Source organism: Sapajus apella, unplaced genomic scaffold (genome assembly GCF_009761245.1).
Source record: "Sapajus apella isolate SASKATOON/1434 unplaced genomic scaffold, GSC_monkey_1.0 scaffold26, whole genome shotgun sequence".
NCBI lineage: Eukaryota > Metazoa > Chordata > Mammalia > Primates > Cebidae > Sapajus > Sapajus apella.
Window position 1 is genome coordinate 17,625,229 of NW_022436966.1, and position 14,395 is coordinate 17,639,623.

A 14,395-nucleotide genomic window follows, 5' to 3' on the forward strand; every position below is an offset into this window, starting at 1 on the left:
GCAGGTGCATGCCACCATGCCTGGCTAATTTTTGTATTTTTGGTAGAGATGGAGATGGGGTTTCGCTGTGTTGCCTAGGCTGGTCTCAGACTGCTGGGCTCAAGCAATCCTCCCACCTCAGCCTCCCAAAGTGTTGGGATTAACAGGCATCAGCCATCATGCCCAGCTGGCTTTCTTGTTTTAAAGGGATGAGACTTACTTTATAAGCTTGTTGGGAAGATTAAACTATTTAGCAAATGTAAAATGCCTAGAACGCTGCTTGACACCTTCTTAATATATGTTAGTTTTTTTTTAATCAAAGTAATACATGCACTTACTTTCAAAAGTCAAACATTACCAAAAGGCAAGTTTATATTAGAAAAAATTCCGTCTCCCTGTTCCCCTCCACAAAGATATCTTTGAACTCATTTAGCTATATGTCTTCTATTTCTAAATAATATGTCAATACTGCTATGTTGTTTTTCCTAGCTTAGACATTATTTATTTATTTCTTACTAGATAGATGAGAATTTAGCTTTTTTATGTATATACATAAATTGAATATTCCTTAACACATCCTCACCTTATTCCTCCCTGTATCACAATTTTTTATAAAAACGTTTGATAATTTTATAGTTATGACAATATAGTTTTGTTTTTGTTTTTTCTATACTGTTTTTCTTATAACTTTTCACTTCTTCTAAAGTAAATAATTGCCACTGTTTTTTCATTTGTTGCACTAGTTATGTGCCTCTTGCTAATTCTTTCAGTACCTTACCAGACTAGGTTTCATATAGTCTCCTCTTGGAGACATCTCTCTTCAAGCCTCTTCTCCAATCCTGTTCCAGCCTAGATTGATTGCTGTCTAAACTTCCCACGCAACTGTTGTCTTGGGGCTTCCTTGGCCAACATCCTAAGACTTCCTTTTGCCTCTCTCTTTCCTTCCACGGTTTATTTCCTGAATCTCATGTCTCTGTTCTCTTTTTTGATTTTCTTTCTCATTTTCGTGGAGCAAATTCTGTAGCAGTTTACTGAGGAAAAAAAATCCCATGAGGGGTAAAATTTGAAACCTTGCATGTATGAAAATGTCTTTATTCTTTTCCAAAAGAAAAACGTGGGGGAAAAAAGGAAAATTTTAAAAATTAAAAAGAAAAGAAAATGTCTTTATTCAAACCTCAACACAGGATTATTTAGCTAAATGCAGAACCAAATCAGAAATCATTTTCTCTCGGAAATTTGAAGTTACTGCTGTCAAGAAGTCCAAAGACGTTCTTATTTCTGATCTTTTCTGTGTGATTTTCTTCTTCCTGGAAGCATTTGGGGTTTTATTTCTGCATTCTGAAACTTGATGATGATGTACTTGGAGCATTCCTCAGTTAAAAAGTCATGTCCTGGCCGGTCATGGTGGCTCACACCTGTAATCCCAGCACTTAGGGAGGCCGAGGCAGGTGGGTCACCTGAGGTCAGGAGTTCAAGACCAGCCTGACTAATGTGGAGAAACCCCGTCTCTACTAAAAATACAAAATTAGCCAGGCTTGGTGGCACATGACTATAATCCCAGCAACTTGGGAGGGTGAGGCAGGAGAATCACTTGAACCCAGGAGGTGGAGGTTGCGGTGAACTGGGATCGTGCCATTGTCCTCCAGCCTGAGCAACAAGAGCAAAACTCTGTCTCAAAAAAAAATAAAAGTCATGTCCTTAAGTTTTAGAACATTTCAAGCTCTTTCTTTCACTATAACTTACTGTTTGGATGGAGTCTTCTGGATTGAAAGTAATTTTCATACCTTTTCTATCCTACTAATTTTTTTTTTCCTATTACATTTTCTGTGATATTTCTCTGAGTTTTTGTCTTTCCAGATAATTTACTTGTGAATGAGCAAAATTAAATGCAAGCACCAACACTTTTTTCACTCTTCTTGACGCTAACAGCAGATTACAAAATACATCTGTTATACAACCTTTTTAGAAATAGGAATGAAAACAATGTTCTTGGAAAAATTTGCTCAATCACTGTAGACACAGAATTTTGAAATTAAGCAAGATAGGCATTGATCGAAGTTAAGCACCACTTTAATTTGCTCTCAACCTTCTTAACAAACCATGCCCACATTCCTAAGTGGTGGCAGGTTCTTATCACCAGTAGCCCTTTGGTTTATCCAGTTTCACCAATAGTGTTAATTGTCATAGTTGAAGGCTGGCTAGACATTAGCTGCTAATGAATTTAAACAAAAGATTTGTTTGTATGATATAAATGTCATAAAGACACAAAGTACTTCTTTAGTTGTAAAACTGCAAAACATGCATATTTTCTATGAGGAAAAATACAAAATCAGAATGAGAAGCCATTTGTGGATGCTAAAATAAACACTTGTCACAGATTCACAGCAGAGAAGCCTGATATCTTGCATTTTTATGTAACAAATTTATCTTGGTGAGTTCTTCCTATCAGGACATTAAGAAATTCCCTGCATAGAATTCAAAAGTATGGATATATTTTACTTTATATTTAGCCTCTGTCAATGGGCATTAAAGTTGTTTCCAGCTTTTTGTAGTTATAATCATTGCTGCAATATGTGACCACCTACATATTTCATATACATGTGTATTTCTGTATAGAACTTGAATTTATTAAAATATGCTGGGATTACAGATGTGCCACACCATGCCTGACTGATTTTTGTATTTTCAGTAGGGATGGGGTTTCACCATGTTGGGCAGGCTAGTCAGGAACTCATGGCCCCAAGTGATTCACCCATCTCAGCCTCCCAAAGTGCTTTTTTATAGGTTATTATTGTCATTTATTTTGATCCCTTCTTTCATATTGGGAATTTTATTCAAGTGGTACTCTTTGGATTTCCTTTCATACAAAAAATAATAAAGATTTTAATAAGAGTGCCGAGACAATTTGATGGGGGAAAATAGTTTTTTCAATAAATGTTACAACTGGATATCCACATGCAGAAGAATGAAGTTGGATCCCTATCTCACGTCAGATACAAAACTCCTCTCAAAATGGATGAAAGATCTAAACATAAAAGTATAAAACTCTTTTTTAAAAAAAAATAGGCATACATATCTATGACCTTGGATTTAGGCAATGATTTCTTAGATATGATAAAAACAGCACACGTGGCTAAAGAAAAATAATAAGTTGGACTCCATCAAAATTTTTAAATTTTGTAATCCAAAGGATACTGTCACAAATGGAAAAGACAATCCACAGAATGGAAGGAAATAATTGTAAATGATACATCTGATAAGGAACTGGTATCCAGAATATGTAAAGAACTCTTAAATCTCAATGTGACAACCCAGTTTTACAATAGACAAAGGATTTTAATAGACATTTCTGCAAAGAAGATATACAAGTGGCCCATATAAGCACATAGAAAGATGTTAAGCATTATTAGTAAGGGAAATGCAAATCAAAACCACAATATGATAGCATTTCACATCCACTAGGATAGCTATAATAAAAAAGATACACAAAACAAGTGTTGGCAAGAATATAAATTGTGACATCCATTGCTAGTAAGGATATAAAATGGCACAGCAGGCCGGGTGCAAAGGCTCTTGCCTGTAATTCCAGCACTTTGGAAGGCTAAGGCAGGAGGATTGCTTGAACCCAAGAGCTCGAGACTGGCCTGGGCAACATGGCAAAACCCCATCTCTACAAAAATTAGCTGAACATGGTGGCACGTGCCTGTGGTCCCAGCTGTTCGGGAGGCTGATGTGGGAGGATCATTTGAGCCCAGCAGGCAGAGGTTGCAGTGTGCCAAAATCAAATCACTGCACTCCAGCCTGGGCAACAGAATGAGACCATGCCTCAAAAAATAAATAAAATGGTATAGCAGCTTTGGAATACAGTCTGGCGGTTCTACAAAAAATCAGAGTACCATATGACCCAGAGTTACCATATGACCCAGCTATCTCATTTCCTAGGTATATATTTAAGAAAACCAAAAATGTGTCCACTGTAAAACTTGTATATGAATGTTAATAGCAATATTGTTTGTAATAGCCAAAATGTGGGAATAACCCAAATGTCTATCACCTGATGAACGGATAAACAAAATGTGACATATTCATACAGTGGATATTAATTGGCCATAAAAAAGAATGAAGTCCTGATATGCTAAGCATAGATTAACTGAAAACACTGTGGTAACTGAAATGAATGGGTCACAAAAGGCCGAATGTTGGATGATTCCATTGATATGAACTATCCAGAATAAATCCATGGAAACAGAGTAGATTAGTGGTTGCCAAGAGCTGGGTGGTGTGGGTCGTGGTGGGGGAATGAGGACGTTTATGGGACTTTTATGGTGGGTGAAATGATGAAAATGCTCTGGAATTAGTGGTGATTATACAACTTTTGTGAATATACTAAAACCACTGAATTATACACTTTTGGTGTGTGAATTATGGTGTCTGAAAATTGTACACTTTAAAAAGTTGACTTTATGGTATGGACTTAGAGTAGTATCCTGCTTTTTTCAGGAAGTGTTAGTGTTTGTAGTTTCTCTCATTCCCCCCAGTGTGAAGCCATCTAATTTTTACAGACCAAGCTAGTTTCTTATACCTGGTGAGTATAAGTGTGGTTGGTAGTGTTCTGAGAGCCTATATAACAAAACTTATTGTGGGATTGTGGGGGTGGGCATGTCTGCTCAGTATACAGAATTTAAATTTATTCTTCCATTTTCAGCCTGGCCTTACCATGCCCTTTACTGTGCCTAAAGTCATGAAGTATGTAGTCCGTTTCAACTGTTTTACCTGCTTTCCCCAGTATTTTGATCCCTTTACTGCCTAGCTTCATTGATTTCTTGTAAGACAAATGAGTTTCTCGTTTCTGTATCCCTCTGCAAATACTTAGTTCTTGGCTTCTTTGTATTATATGAGTTGCCTTGCCTGTGATTTCTCTTTTCCAAAAATGCCTTGGCAACTCTCAACTGCTATTTTCTCTTCTCCTGTTTTCTTTGCTGGTATTTACTTTTTAAATTTCTTATTTAAATACCCAGCAAAAACAACCCAAATGTCCAACCAGGAATTCAGGAATTAAAGTATATGGTGATGCTGAGCATGGTGGCTCACGCCTATAATCGCAACACTTTGAGAGGCTGAGGTGGGCGGATCGCTTGAGTCTAAGAGTTCAAGGCCAGCCTGGCCAAACCCCATCTCTACCAAAAAATACAAAAATTAGCCAGGCATGGTGGTGCATGCCTGTAGTCCCACCTACTTGGGTGGCTGAGGCACAAGAATTGCTTGCACCCTGGAGGCGGAGGTTGCAGTTCACACAACTGCACTCCAGCCCAGGCGACAGAATGAGACTCTGCCTCAAAAAAAACCCAAAGCATATGATGATATATTCATACCATGGAATGCAAGGGTTTAAAACAATGAAATGGAACTTAAAGGATGAGGTAACAGAAGGATGAAATTTGTGGTTTTGGCCTTTGACAAGTAATGGACCCCTGTGAAAAATCCTAGAAAAACTCTGGGCACTCCCTAGAAAATTACACATCGACAGGGTTTCATTCAGTTTGAGCCAAAATGCACAAAGTGCACCTCTAGATTACAGGCCTTTTTACGTCCAACATTTCACATTTTGCATTTTTATATTTTTATTGCAAACATGATTTAAATGTATACTAGTTTGCTTATGGTGTATATATGCAGAGATAATGTAAGCAAAACAACTTGTGTAACTGAGCTTTTCAGACAATTTATTAATCTTAGGCAAGAACAATTAAGTGTTAACCGTTTGGAATCCAAATGTTTGAACATTATGTATAGTATGTAATACTAAGCATAACGAAAACTTTGAACTTTGCTGTCATCTTTTTGATTATCACATTGGTGCCTTTTTATACCAGAATTATTTCTTTTTCCCCTCTCTTCCAGTGTGTTTGGCTTAGAAACCAAATGGCAGAAAAATGATAGTAGTAATAGCAACTAATAGCACTTATTGAATAACTATGTACCAAGTACTGTGCTCAAGTGCTTTAGCTGTTTTGTTGTCAATTTAATTTTTTTTTTTTTGAGACAGAGTTTCACTCTTGTTGCCCAGGCTGGAGTGCAGTGGCACAATCTTGGCTCACTGCAACCTCCACCTCCTGGGTGCAAGCGATTCTCCTGCCTCAGCCTCCAGAGTAGCTGGGATTAGAGGCATGTGCCACCATGCCCAGATAAATTTTGTATTTTTAGTAGAGACAGGGTTTCTCTATGTTGGTCAAGCTGGACTTAAACTCCTGACTACAGGTGATCCACCTGCCTTAGCCTCCCAAAGTGCTGGGATTATAGGTGTGAGCCACTGTGCCTGGCCAGCAATTTAATTTTCAAAATAGTTAATTGGGGCCTAAATACTACTATACCAATTTTGCAGATGAAGAAACTGAGACAGAGATATTAAACCACTTGCCCAAAGTTTTTTGGTTTTTTTTTTTTTTTGAGATGGAGTCTTGCTCTGTTGCCCAGGCTGGATTGCAGTGGCACAATCTTGCTCCAACCTCCACCTCCCAGGTTCAAGAGATTCTCATGCTTAAACCTCCTGAGTAGCTGGGACTACAGGGTCCCGCCAGCATACCCACCTAATTTTTGTCTTTTTAGTAGAGATGGGGTTTTGCCATGTTGGCCAAGCTGGTTTCAAACTCCTGATCTCAGGTGATCCGCCTACCTCGGCCTCCCAAAGTGCTGGGATTACAGGTATCAGCCATCGTGCCTAGCCCCAAAGGTTTTGTTTTTGTTTTGTTTTGTTTTGTTTTTTAGACAGTCTCACTGTTGTCCAGGCTGGAATGTAGTGGCCCAATCTCGGCTCACTGCAACCTCCACCTCCCATGTTCAAGGGATTCTCCTGCCTCAGCCTTCTGAGTAGCTGGGACTACAGGTGCATGCCACCCTGCCAAGCTAATTTTTTGCATTTTTAGTAGAGATGGGGTTTCACCTTGTTAGCCAGGATGGTCTTGATCTCCTTACCTCGTGATCCACCCACCTCGGCCTCCCAAAGTGCTGGGATTAATTGAGCCACTGTGCCTGGCCAAGTTGTTTTTTTTTTTTTTTTTTTTTTTTTTTTTAAATATAAAATGTGGTATCATTAGAATTTGACATTAAACCTACAGTCAGTGTATTTTTAACAATTTAGCCATATTGCCCCTTGCATATCCAGACTTAAGATGTGTGATTAAGTTGAGAAACAGATTCTCAGACAGGTATATATCTTTCTGATAACCGTTTCTAGCTGCCCAGAGGTCTTTTTTTTGGTTGGCTACTATTATAGGGATTTGGTTACATTCTGGTAAAACCAGATACCTCAGTACTTTAGGTATGAAGTATGAGTTACTTCAATTGTATTTGTCTATCCCCTAGAGGTCTGAAGGGTTTGAACTAAATACAGTGTTAAAGTAGCTTTCTTAACCTGTAGGACATGTGTGTAAGTTTTTATGGGATTGGCTCAAAATGAATGAAACCCTGTGAACATGTAATTTTCTGGAGTGTGCCCAGAGTTTATCTAGGATTTTCACAGGGGTCTGTTACTCATTAAAAGCCAAAACCACGAATTACCTCATCCTTATTTTTCTTTTGGTCAGAGACCTAGCCCTAAATGTTTCACTTACTATTTTATAGGAATCATTTCATGTGTTTTATTTTCAGCCATTTAAGCTGTTCTTCAGAAGCACAATGAAAACAATAATGTGTACTTAATGATGAAATATACACATGATGAACAAAAACTACAAGATTTCTTATGGCAATAAAATTAGGGAAATGCACTAGTTAATCTCCAATGTCCTTTCCAGCTTCCAAATGTTATGGTTGTTATCCCTACTATTTGGAAAAGCAGTCATTTTTCCACAGTAAAATTTTGCAGAACTGAGTTTTGAAGTGTCATTAATAATCCAGGAACTAGATTAGATAGAAAAATTAAGGGTTACTGCAAGTGCTACCAATTATTACTCAGACGTTCTTAATTTCAAGTGGTTCCTTTATACAATTCAAATGTGTTAATTTCTTATATGATATAGGAAAACAGTTTCTGATATCGTTACAAGTGACTGTATTTGTCCTAAAGACTCTTTTTTGTTACATATGTTTAAAGAAAATTTTTTAAATTATTCAATAGGGAAGTTTGGTTGGTTTAGTGGATTATCCAGATGATGAAGAGGAAGATGAAGAAGAAGAAACATCCCCCAGGAAAAGACCTCGTCTTGGCTCATAAAGTATTTATTAGGGGACCCTCAACATGTGGTCTTAAAATGCTGCAACTGTTCAGTGAGCTGAAAATCTGAATCAGAAAGCTCTCTCACTTGACCTTATAAAAATATACAAGGAGTAGCAAAAGACACTCAGTATATCAGCTAAGAGAGTTTAGTTCTATTAAGAAAACAGGCTTCCCAGGAACTTGATTGCTTGCTAGTAATTAAGGGATTTGCCTTTTATGCTGTCAAAACAAAGTTAGTAACCAGAACCTGGAAGATAGCTTCTCAGCAAGGAAAAGTCACAGGTTTGGGGACGGTTTAGGGGAGGGGAAAAGGTTGATATAATAATGCAGGGTTGCTCTTTGGGGTATCAATCTAGAAACAATTACAGAACTTCAGTTGTAAACTCAATAACATAATGTTATAATGGTGCTGGCCATGTTGTTTTAGGATTGCCTCTTTTTAAAATAAATTTTTATGGAAAACACATTCAATTATCATTTAAAAAATGTTGGGACCATTTCTTTGAAGATATTAACAAAAACTCAGCCTTTTTGGTAGTTGAAGGGAAGTACACCCCGTATTCAGCACATGTTGAGTTTCTACAGCAGGAATTTTCAGTACATATGGTGATGAAAACAAGCTGGATTCAAAATGGACAGTTTTTTAAAGATAATGTTAAAATCAGCACTTTTAGAGAAAACAAAGGCCAATAATCAGTACAGTGGTATTCCAAAATGATTTTCTCTAGAAATTTGAAAGTGGATAAAACACAATGTTTTCAACCGCAGACCAGTACAATCTTTTGTGGAAGATACTTTGAAATCACTTTCTGCTTTGTTAGTAAAGTTGTCTCTCTCTCCAGAGCTACAGCAACTTTTAAAGTGTTATTTATACAGACCAACAAAGAATAGTGCTGAATTAACTGGCATTTAATATCTAGAAGCCATTTTGATCCAAGCAGCTACTTAAGTGTCAAAGTCAGCATGCAGCACATGAAGTTTCTCCATAAATAAGGGTGTGATATGAAAGCTGCTTTTTAAAAAAGAGTAAAAGCACATTCCATGTATGTAAATGAATTTTAAAAATAAACTGAGGCAAACCGTTGAGAAGTTTTATTTTTACAGCAGCAAGTTAACTGTAAATATTTTAATGTTAGTTTGCTCATCTATGATCTGAGATCATGCTGAAGTGAGAAAAATGTCCCCAAAATACAATTTAATGCATTGGGAAAAAAAATTTTAATAGTAATTCCCGCCACAATCTTTAGATCGCCCTTGTAATGTGTTATGGGTCCATTTTTCCTGGAATAGCTTAAACTGAAGCAGTTTCCCCTGTTTTGGAGATTTTGTAGTTAATTTTAATTTTGGCTATTGTTTGGAAAAGATGAGCTGTCTGTGTAGATATGAAGTATAGTTTTTTCCATAAAACAGATGTTTATTTTGTATTAAAAATACCACTGTACTTGTTTTACACCATTTGTATACATGTGGTGATATTAATGCTAAACTGTAAAATTCAGGAATTAAAATGTGACCCTGTAATTCCACAATTGATGTTTGTGTTTGGTTTGTTGTAAATATAAATTAACTCCATTTTGAGATATGTCAATTTTACAGTATCTTTTAAAAGCCAATAAAATTATCCATAAATATAAACTACTAGCTCATACACCAATTTTAATGAAATAATTCTAAACAAATGTGGGTCACTGGCACTTTAAATATCACTTCTTATAGAAGGTAAGCCTTGGGGAAATCAAAGCATCACAGTATGGAGCTTTTCTCACCTCTTCGATTAAAGGTATACATATAATAAGAAAGACCTTTCACCTCATAAGGCAGGTGACTCAGGCTATTTTAAACCAAGATCAGTAAAATTGCCATCCACTTTCTTTAAAGCAAGTTTTATCAAGACCTGTCTCTCAGCTTTTATTAAATTTCTTATAATAAGCCCACCTGTAAAGCACTTTCCTAGTTACTCTTTTTAAAATTTTTTTTTGAGGCTCACTCTGTTGCCCAGGCTGGACTGCAGCAGTACAGTCTCAGCTCACAGCAATCTCCACCTCTGGGTTCCAGCGATTCTCCTGCCTCGGCATCCCAAGTAGCTGAGAGTACAGGTGCCCATCACCATGCCTATCTAATTTTTAGTAGAGACAGGGTTTTGTCATGTTGGCCAGGCTGGCCTTGAACTCCTAACCTGAAGTGATTTGTCTGCCTCAGCCTCCCAAAGTGCTGGGATTACAGGTGTGAGCCATCGCGTCCAGCCGTCCTCATTACTCTTGACTCCTCAACTTTAAGTCCTAGTAGGAAGTACTAGCTTTGTATCTTATGAAGACTTCCTTTATTTTTTCTTTCTGAAAAGCTGCCGTAAGTCTTAAACATTTAAATCATCATCAGAATCTTTTCTTGTAGCACAAATGTGAATGGTTTCTTGAAATACAGGTAACAGTTTTCATGTTACAAGTGCTTACCTACGACAATAACAAGGCTTAAAATACCTCCTGAAAGAACAGTTGTGAGAATTCCATGTTAGCGGCTGTCTTTAAATGACTACCCTCAGACAGATCTGGATTTTTATATCTTCACTCAGTGAAGCAAGGCAAAAGCCCACATTTGTATGCCTTAGGTCCTCTTAAAATGGTATCTGTAAACATGTATCCAATATAAAAACTTTTTAATAAAAAGTTAAACATTTCTGTGTTTTAATCACTAGCATTTCCTCTTATCCATCTAATGATGAAAATATAACAAATGTAGAATACTGGTTTTTCTGCAGGTTAAAGGTTGGAATTATATGACTGAAACGAGCAATTCTTGTTAAACTAATTTTGATATCCCTTTTTATAAGTTTATAAGTATAGATTTAAGGAGATAGATTGTGATTTTAAGTTAAATCTTGGGAGTATCCTGTACTTAGGAAACGGTGGATGTGGGATGTTACAAGACTGGAAATTTCTTTTTCTTCTTCTTTCCTTTTTTTTTTTGAGATGGAGTACAGTGGCACAATCCTGGCTCACGGCAACCTCTGCCTCCCAGGTTCAAGCAAGTCTCCTGCCTCAGCCTCCCAGATAGTTGGGATTACAGGCACACACCACTACACCCAGCTAATTTTTGTATTTTAGTAGAGATGGGGTTTCACCAATGCTGGCCAGGCTGGTCTTGAACTTCTGACCTCAAGTTATCTGCCCATGCCTCGGCCTCCCAAAGTGCTGAGATTACAGGCGTGAGTCATTGCGCCTGGTTTTTCTTTTTTGAGATGGAATCTGGCTCTGTCGCCCAGGCTGGAATGCAGTGGTGCGATCTTGGATCGCTGCAACGTCCGCCTCCCAGGTTCAAGTGATTCTCCTGCTGCTGCTGCCTTCCAAGTAGCTGGGATTATAGGTGCCCGCCACCACACCCGGCTAACTTTTGTATTTTTAGTAGAGACGGTTTCACCATGTTAGCCAGGCTGGTCTCAAACTCCTGACCTCAGGTGATCCACCTGCATCAGCCTCCCAAAGTGCTAGGATTACAGGCATGAGCCACCACACCCAGCCTAGAAGTTTCTGAAACCACTTGTCCTATTATTGTGGTTTATCTTTAAACAAATAGACTACAGAAAACTATCCTAGGGGTCACTTCTCACAAAAAACACCAACACCCAGTGGTGGTATTTTCTTCAACAGGGTCAGTTATTCCCTTTGCCTGTTTTTTAGGAATAGTTTGTCTAAAAAGAGTGGGTAATTGAGTATTTTTTACATCCTGTACATCTATTTTCCAAGTCCTATTTGCTCTTGCCTTAAATATAAGAACAAATGATAAATGTAAAATCCACCCTACCACTGCCCAAGGTACCTCTACTCTTGACTGTCTCAGATGTGGTACAAGCACAACTATTCTACCTCATGCACTAGTTGCCATAAAGCAGTAAAAATGAAAATTTTGATCATGTAACTTACCTGCTTTAATTTTTTTTTTTTTTGAGAAAGGGTCTCACTGTGTCATCCAGGCAGAAGTGCAGTACTGTGATCACGGCTCACTGCAGCCTTGACCTCCAGGGCTCTGGTGATTCTACCACCTCAGCCTCCCAGGTAGCTGGGACTAGAGGTGTGTGCCACCATGCGTGACTAATTTTTTGTATTTTTAGTAGAGACAGGGTTTCACCATGTTGCCCAGGCTGGTCTCAAACTCCTGGGCTCAAGTAGTCTGTCCACCTTGGCCTGCCAAAGTTCTGGGATTACAGTGTCAGCCACTGTGCCTGGCCCCTGTATTAAAATTTTTCAGTGATTTGACACTGCTGGTATTACAACATTTAAAATCCAGAGCTGTAACTGTGCTACTGCACTCCAGCCTGGGCAGCAGAGCAAGATCCTGTCTCTCAAAAAAAAATTAAATCCTCACATTTCCTACAAGACCCTGCACTACTATCAGTACACCACCCATCTCCAATCTCTTAAGCTAACCCTCTCCAGTTATTCAGTATGTGCTTTATTTCCTGCTGCAGAACCTGAGTTATTCCTTACCTATTCTTTGTGTAATTAACCTTCCATTCAGCTTAAAGAAACTTAGCCCTGCTCATAGCACTCTACCCTCTGCCTTTCTAACACTTTGGTCTTTGGGCCTTCTCCACTAGCCTCATGAGGGCAGTGACCCTGTCAATCCAGTGACTACTATATCCTTAGCATTTAGCATAATGCCTGGCACAAACAGTAGGTAATCGAGTCTGAATGAATGAATGAACTATCAAACTAGTTTCTATACTCTCTTTCCAAGGGAAAACACACAGGAATTTGTATTAAACTAATCAGTATGAGTAGCTGCCTTTCCTACTGTCCTTTACCTAAAGTGTTTAAAATAATAAGATACTTGCATTTACAAAACTGTTTGAAACTAAAAGTCTCGGTGGAAGGACTAAATTTATTTTTAAGACAATTTGAACTTCCATTTTGTTAAACTGTTTTTAATGATTACTTATTAATAACTTCTTCTTTCAGTTTCTCTGCAAGCAATTTCCTCTTTAGTAATGTTTGCTTCTCCTCTGCTGTCATTTCTGGCTTCTCTGTCATTTCCTGAAAAAAAAAGAAAAAGTTGGCTACACCGTGAACAGGGTCATTTGTCTAAAATTCCCAATATACTGCCTCAAATGAACCAAGGTTAGAGGCATTTTTTTTTTAGGGGCGGAAGAAGAGGCAGACGTAGACTAGGTTTCCTAAATCTCTTCCTCGTAAAGTCTCTTCTTGGAGAAGCCCTGTTGGAGATGGTGGCTGGGGTACTGATGCTGCTCTTTGAGAAAACATCTCAGAATGCTCAGGTAAAACAGACCTCTGACTCTTACATACTCAGAGCAGAGCAAGGAAAGAAACAGCATAAGAAAAAAAAATGTACCATGACACCACTGTTATTTTCTGCCTTATAAAATCCTTATCACAACAATTTCACTTCCTAGAAAACACTTAGCAGCTACTGCACTAGAAGGTAGTTCATATGAATGAGTTTGCAAGCAAAATTTATTAAGAGGCTGTCTTGCACATATTTTGATTTTGAGAGTTCTACTACCAGATTTGCAAATCTTGACATACTAAGGCTAGCCATACCTCTACCTCCCCAGTGGGTTTTCCTTTCTGCTCCGTATTTTGTATCTGCTTAGTCCTCATATCCTTTCTCATGGACATCAACTTATCTCTCTTCTGCTTGAGATAGTGTTCTCGTTGCCGAAGTTCTTCTGTTCCAAGTGCTGATAAATTCTGGGTCAAATAAGAAAAGGAACTATCTAAATTCAAGTCCATTTAGTAAGTAGCACAGATGCCCACTGACTGATTCAATTCAAAGTCTGATTTCCCAGTACCTTGTCACTTTGCTTATAGTTCTTAAAAGTGATGTCTTTTACTTACTGCTATTGGTCCTTCAATGCTCGAATGCTCTAAGCCAGAAATCTTTAGGCCTTTTTGTGGGAGGGAGGAAGTTTCAGACATTTCCACCTTTCTTCCCAAAGGTTCTACTGACTGATTAGCAAAATGCACTTTAACTTCTGGCAGTAAGTAGAAAATAAGACAAATTAGAATATTATGAGAAATATTAAGTATTAGGCTAGGTTTACCAAAATGAGCTAACGTTAGTAATACTTGTTTTTCCTAATATTCACTCAGTCAGCATATATTCAGTGTCTATATTGTGCCAGCCACTGGGCAAGAACAATCAACATCATCTTTATCCTTAAGGAGCTTGGAACTACAGTTTCTCACC

General features: G+C 38.0%; 2 protein-coding genes across 8 annotated transcripts in view; one reads left to right on the top strand and one right to left on the bottom strand.

The window, feature by feature from the left end:
- Positions 1-9,723, top strand: part of PPP4R3B (protein phosphatase 4 regulatory subunit 3B) — a 70,643-nt gene extending 60,920 nt beyond the window's left edge. For 4 of the 6 annotated variants that reach the window (XM_032292087.1, XM_032292088.1, XM_032292091.1 and 1 more), the window contains one exon: positions 8,096-9,720. In XM_032292087.1, the coding sequence (XP_032147978.1) occupies positions 8,096-8,191 (96 nt within the window). In that variant the 3' untranslated portion in view covers positions 8,192-9,720. Of the gene's footprint in view, positions 1-8,095 lie in introns of all 6 variants that reach the window. The other 2 variants (XM_032292085.1, XM_032292086.1) reach the window with 1 other exon arrangement.
- A 3,326-nt stretch (positions 9,724-13,049) lies between these two features.
- CFAP36 (cilia and flagella associated protein 36) overlaps positions 13,050-14,395 on the bottom strand; it is a 33,616-nt gene continuing 32,270 nt past the window's right edge. For both annotated transcript variants that reach the window (XM_032292093.1, XM_032292092.1), the window contains exons 8-10: positions 14,044-14,180; positions 13,747-13,896; positions 13,050-13,221 (exon numbers count right to left, since the gene is read on the bottom strand). In XM_032292093.1, the coding sequence (XP_032147984.1) occupies positions 13,120-13,221; positions 13,747-13,896; positions 14,044-14,180 (389 nt within the window). In that variant the 3' untranslated portion in view covers positions 13,050-13,119. The remainder of the gene's footprint in view (positions 13,222-13,746; positions 13,897-14,043; positions 14,181-14,395) is intronic.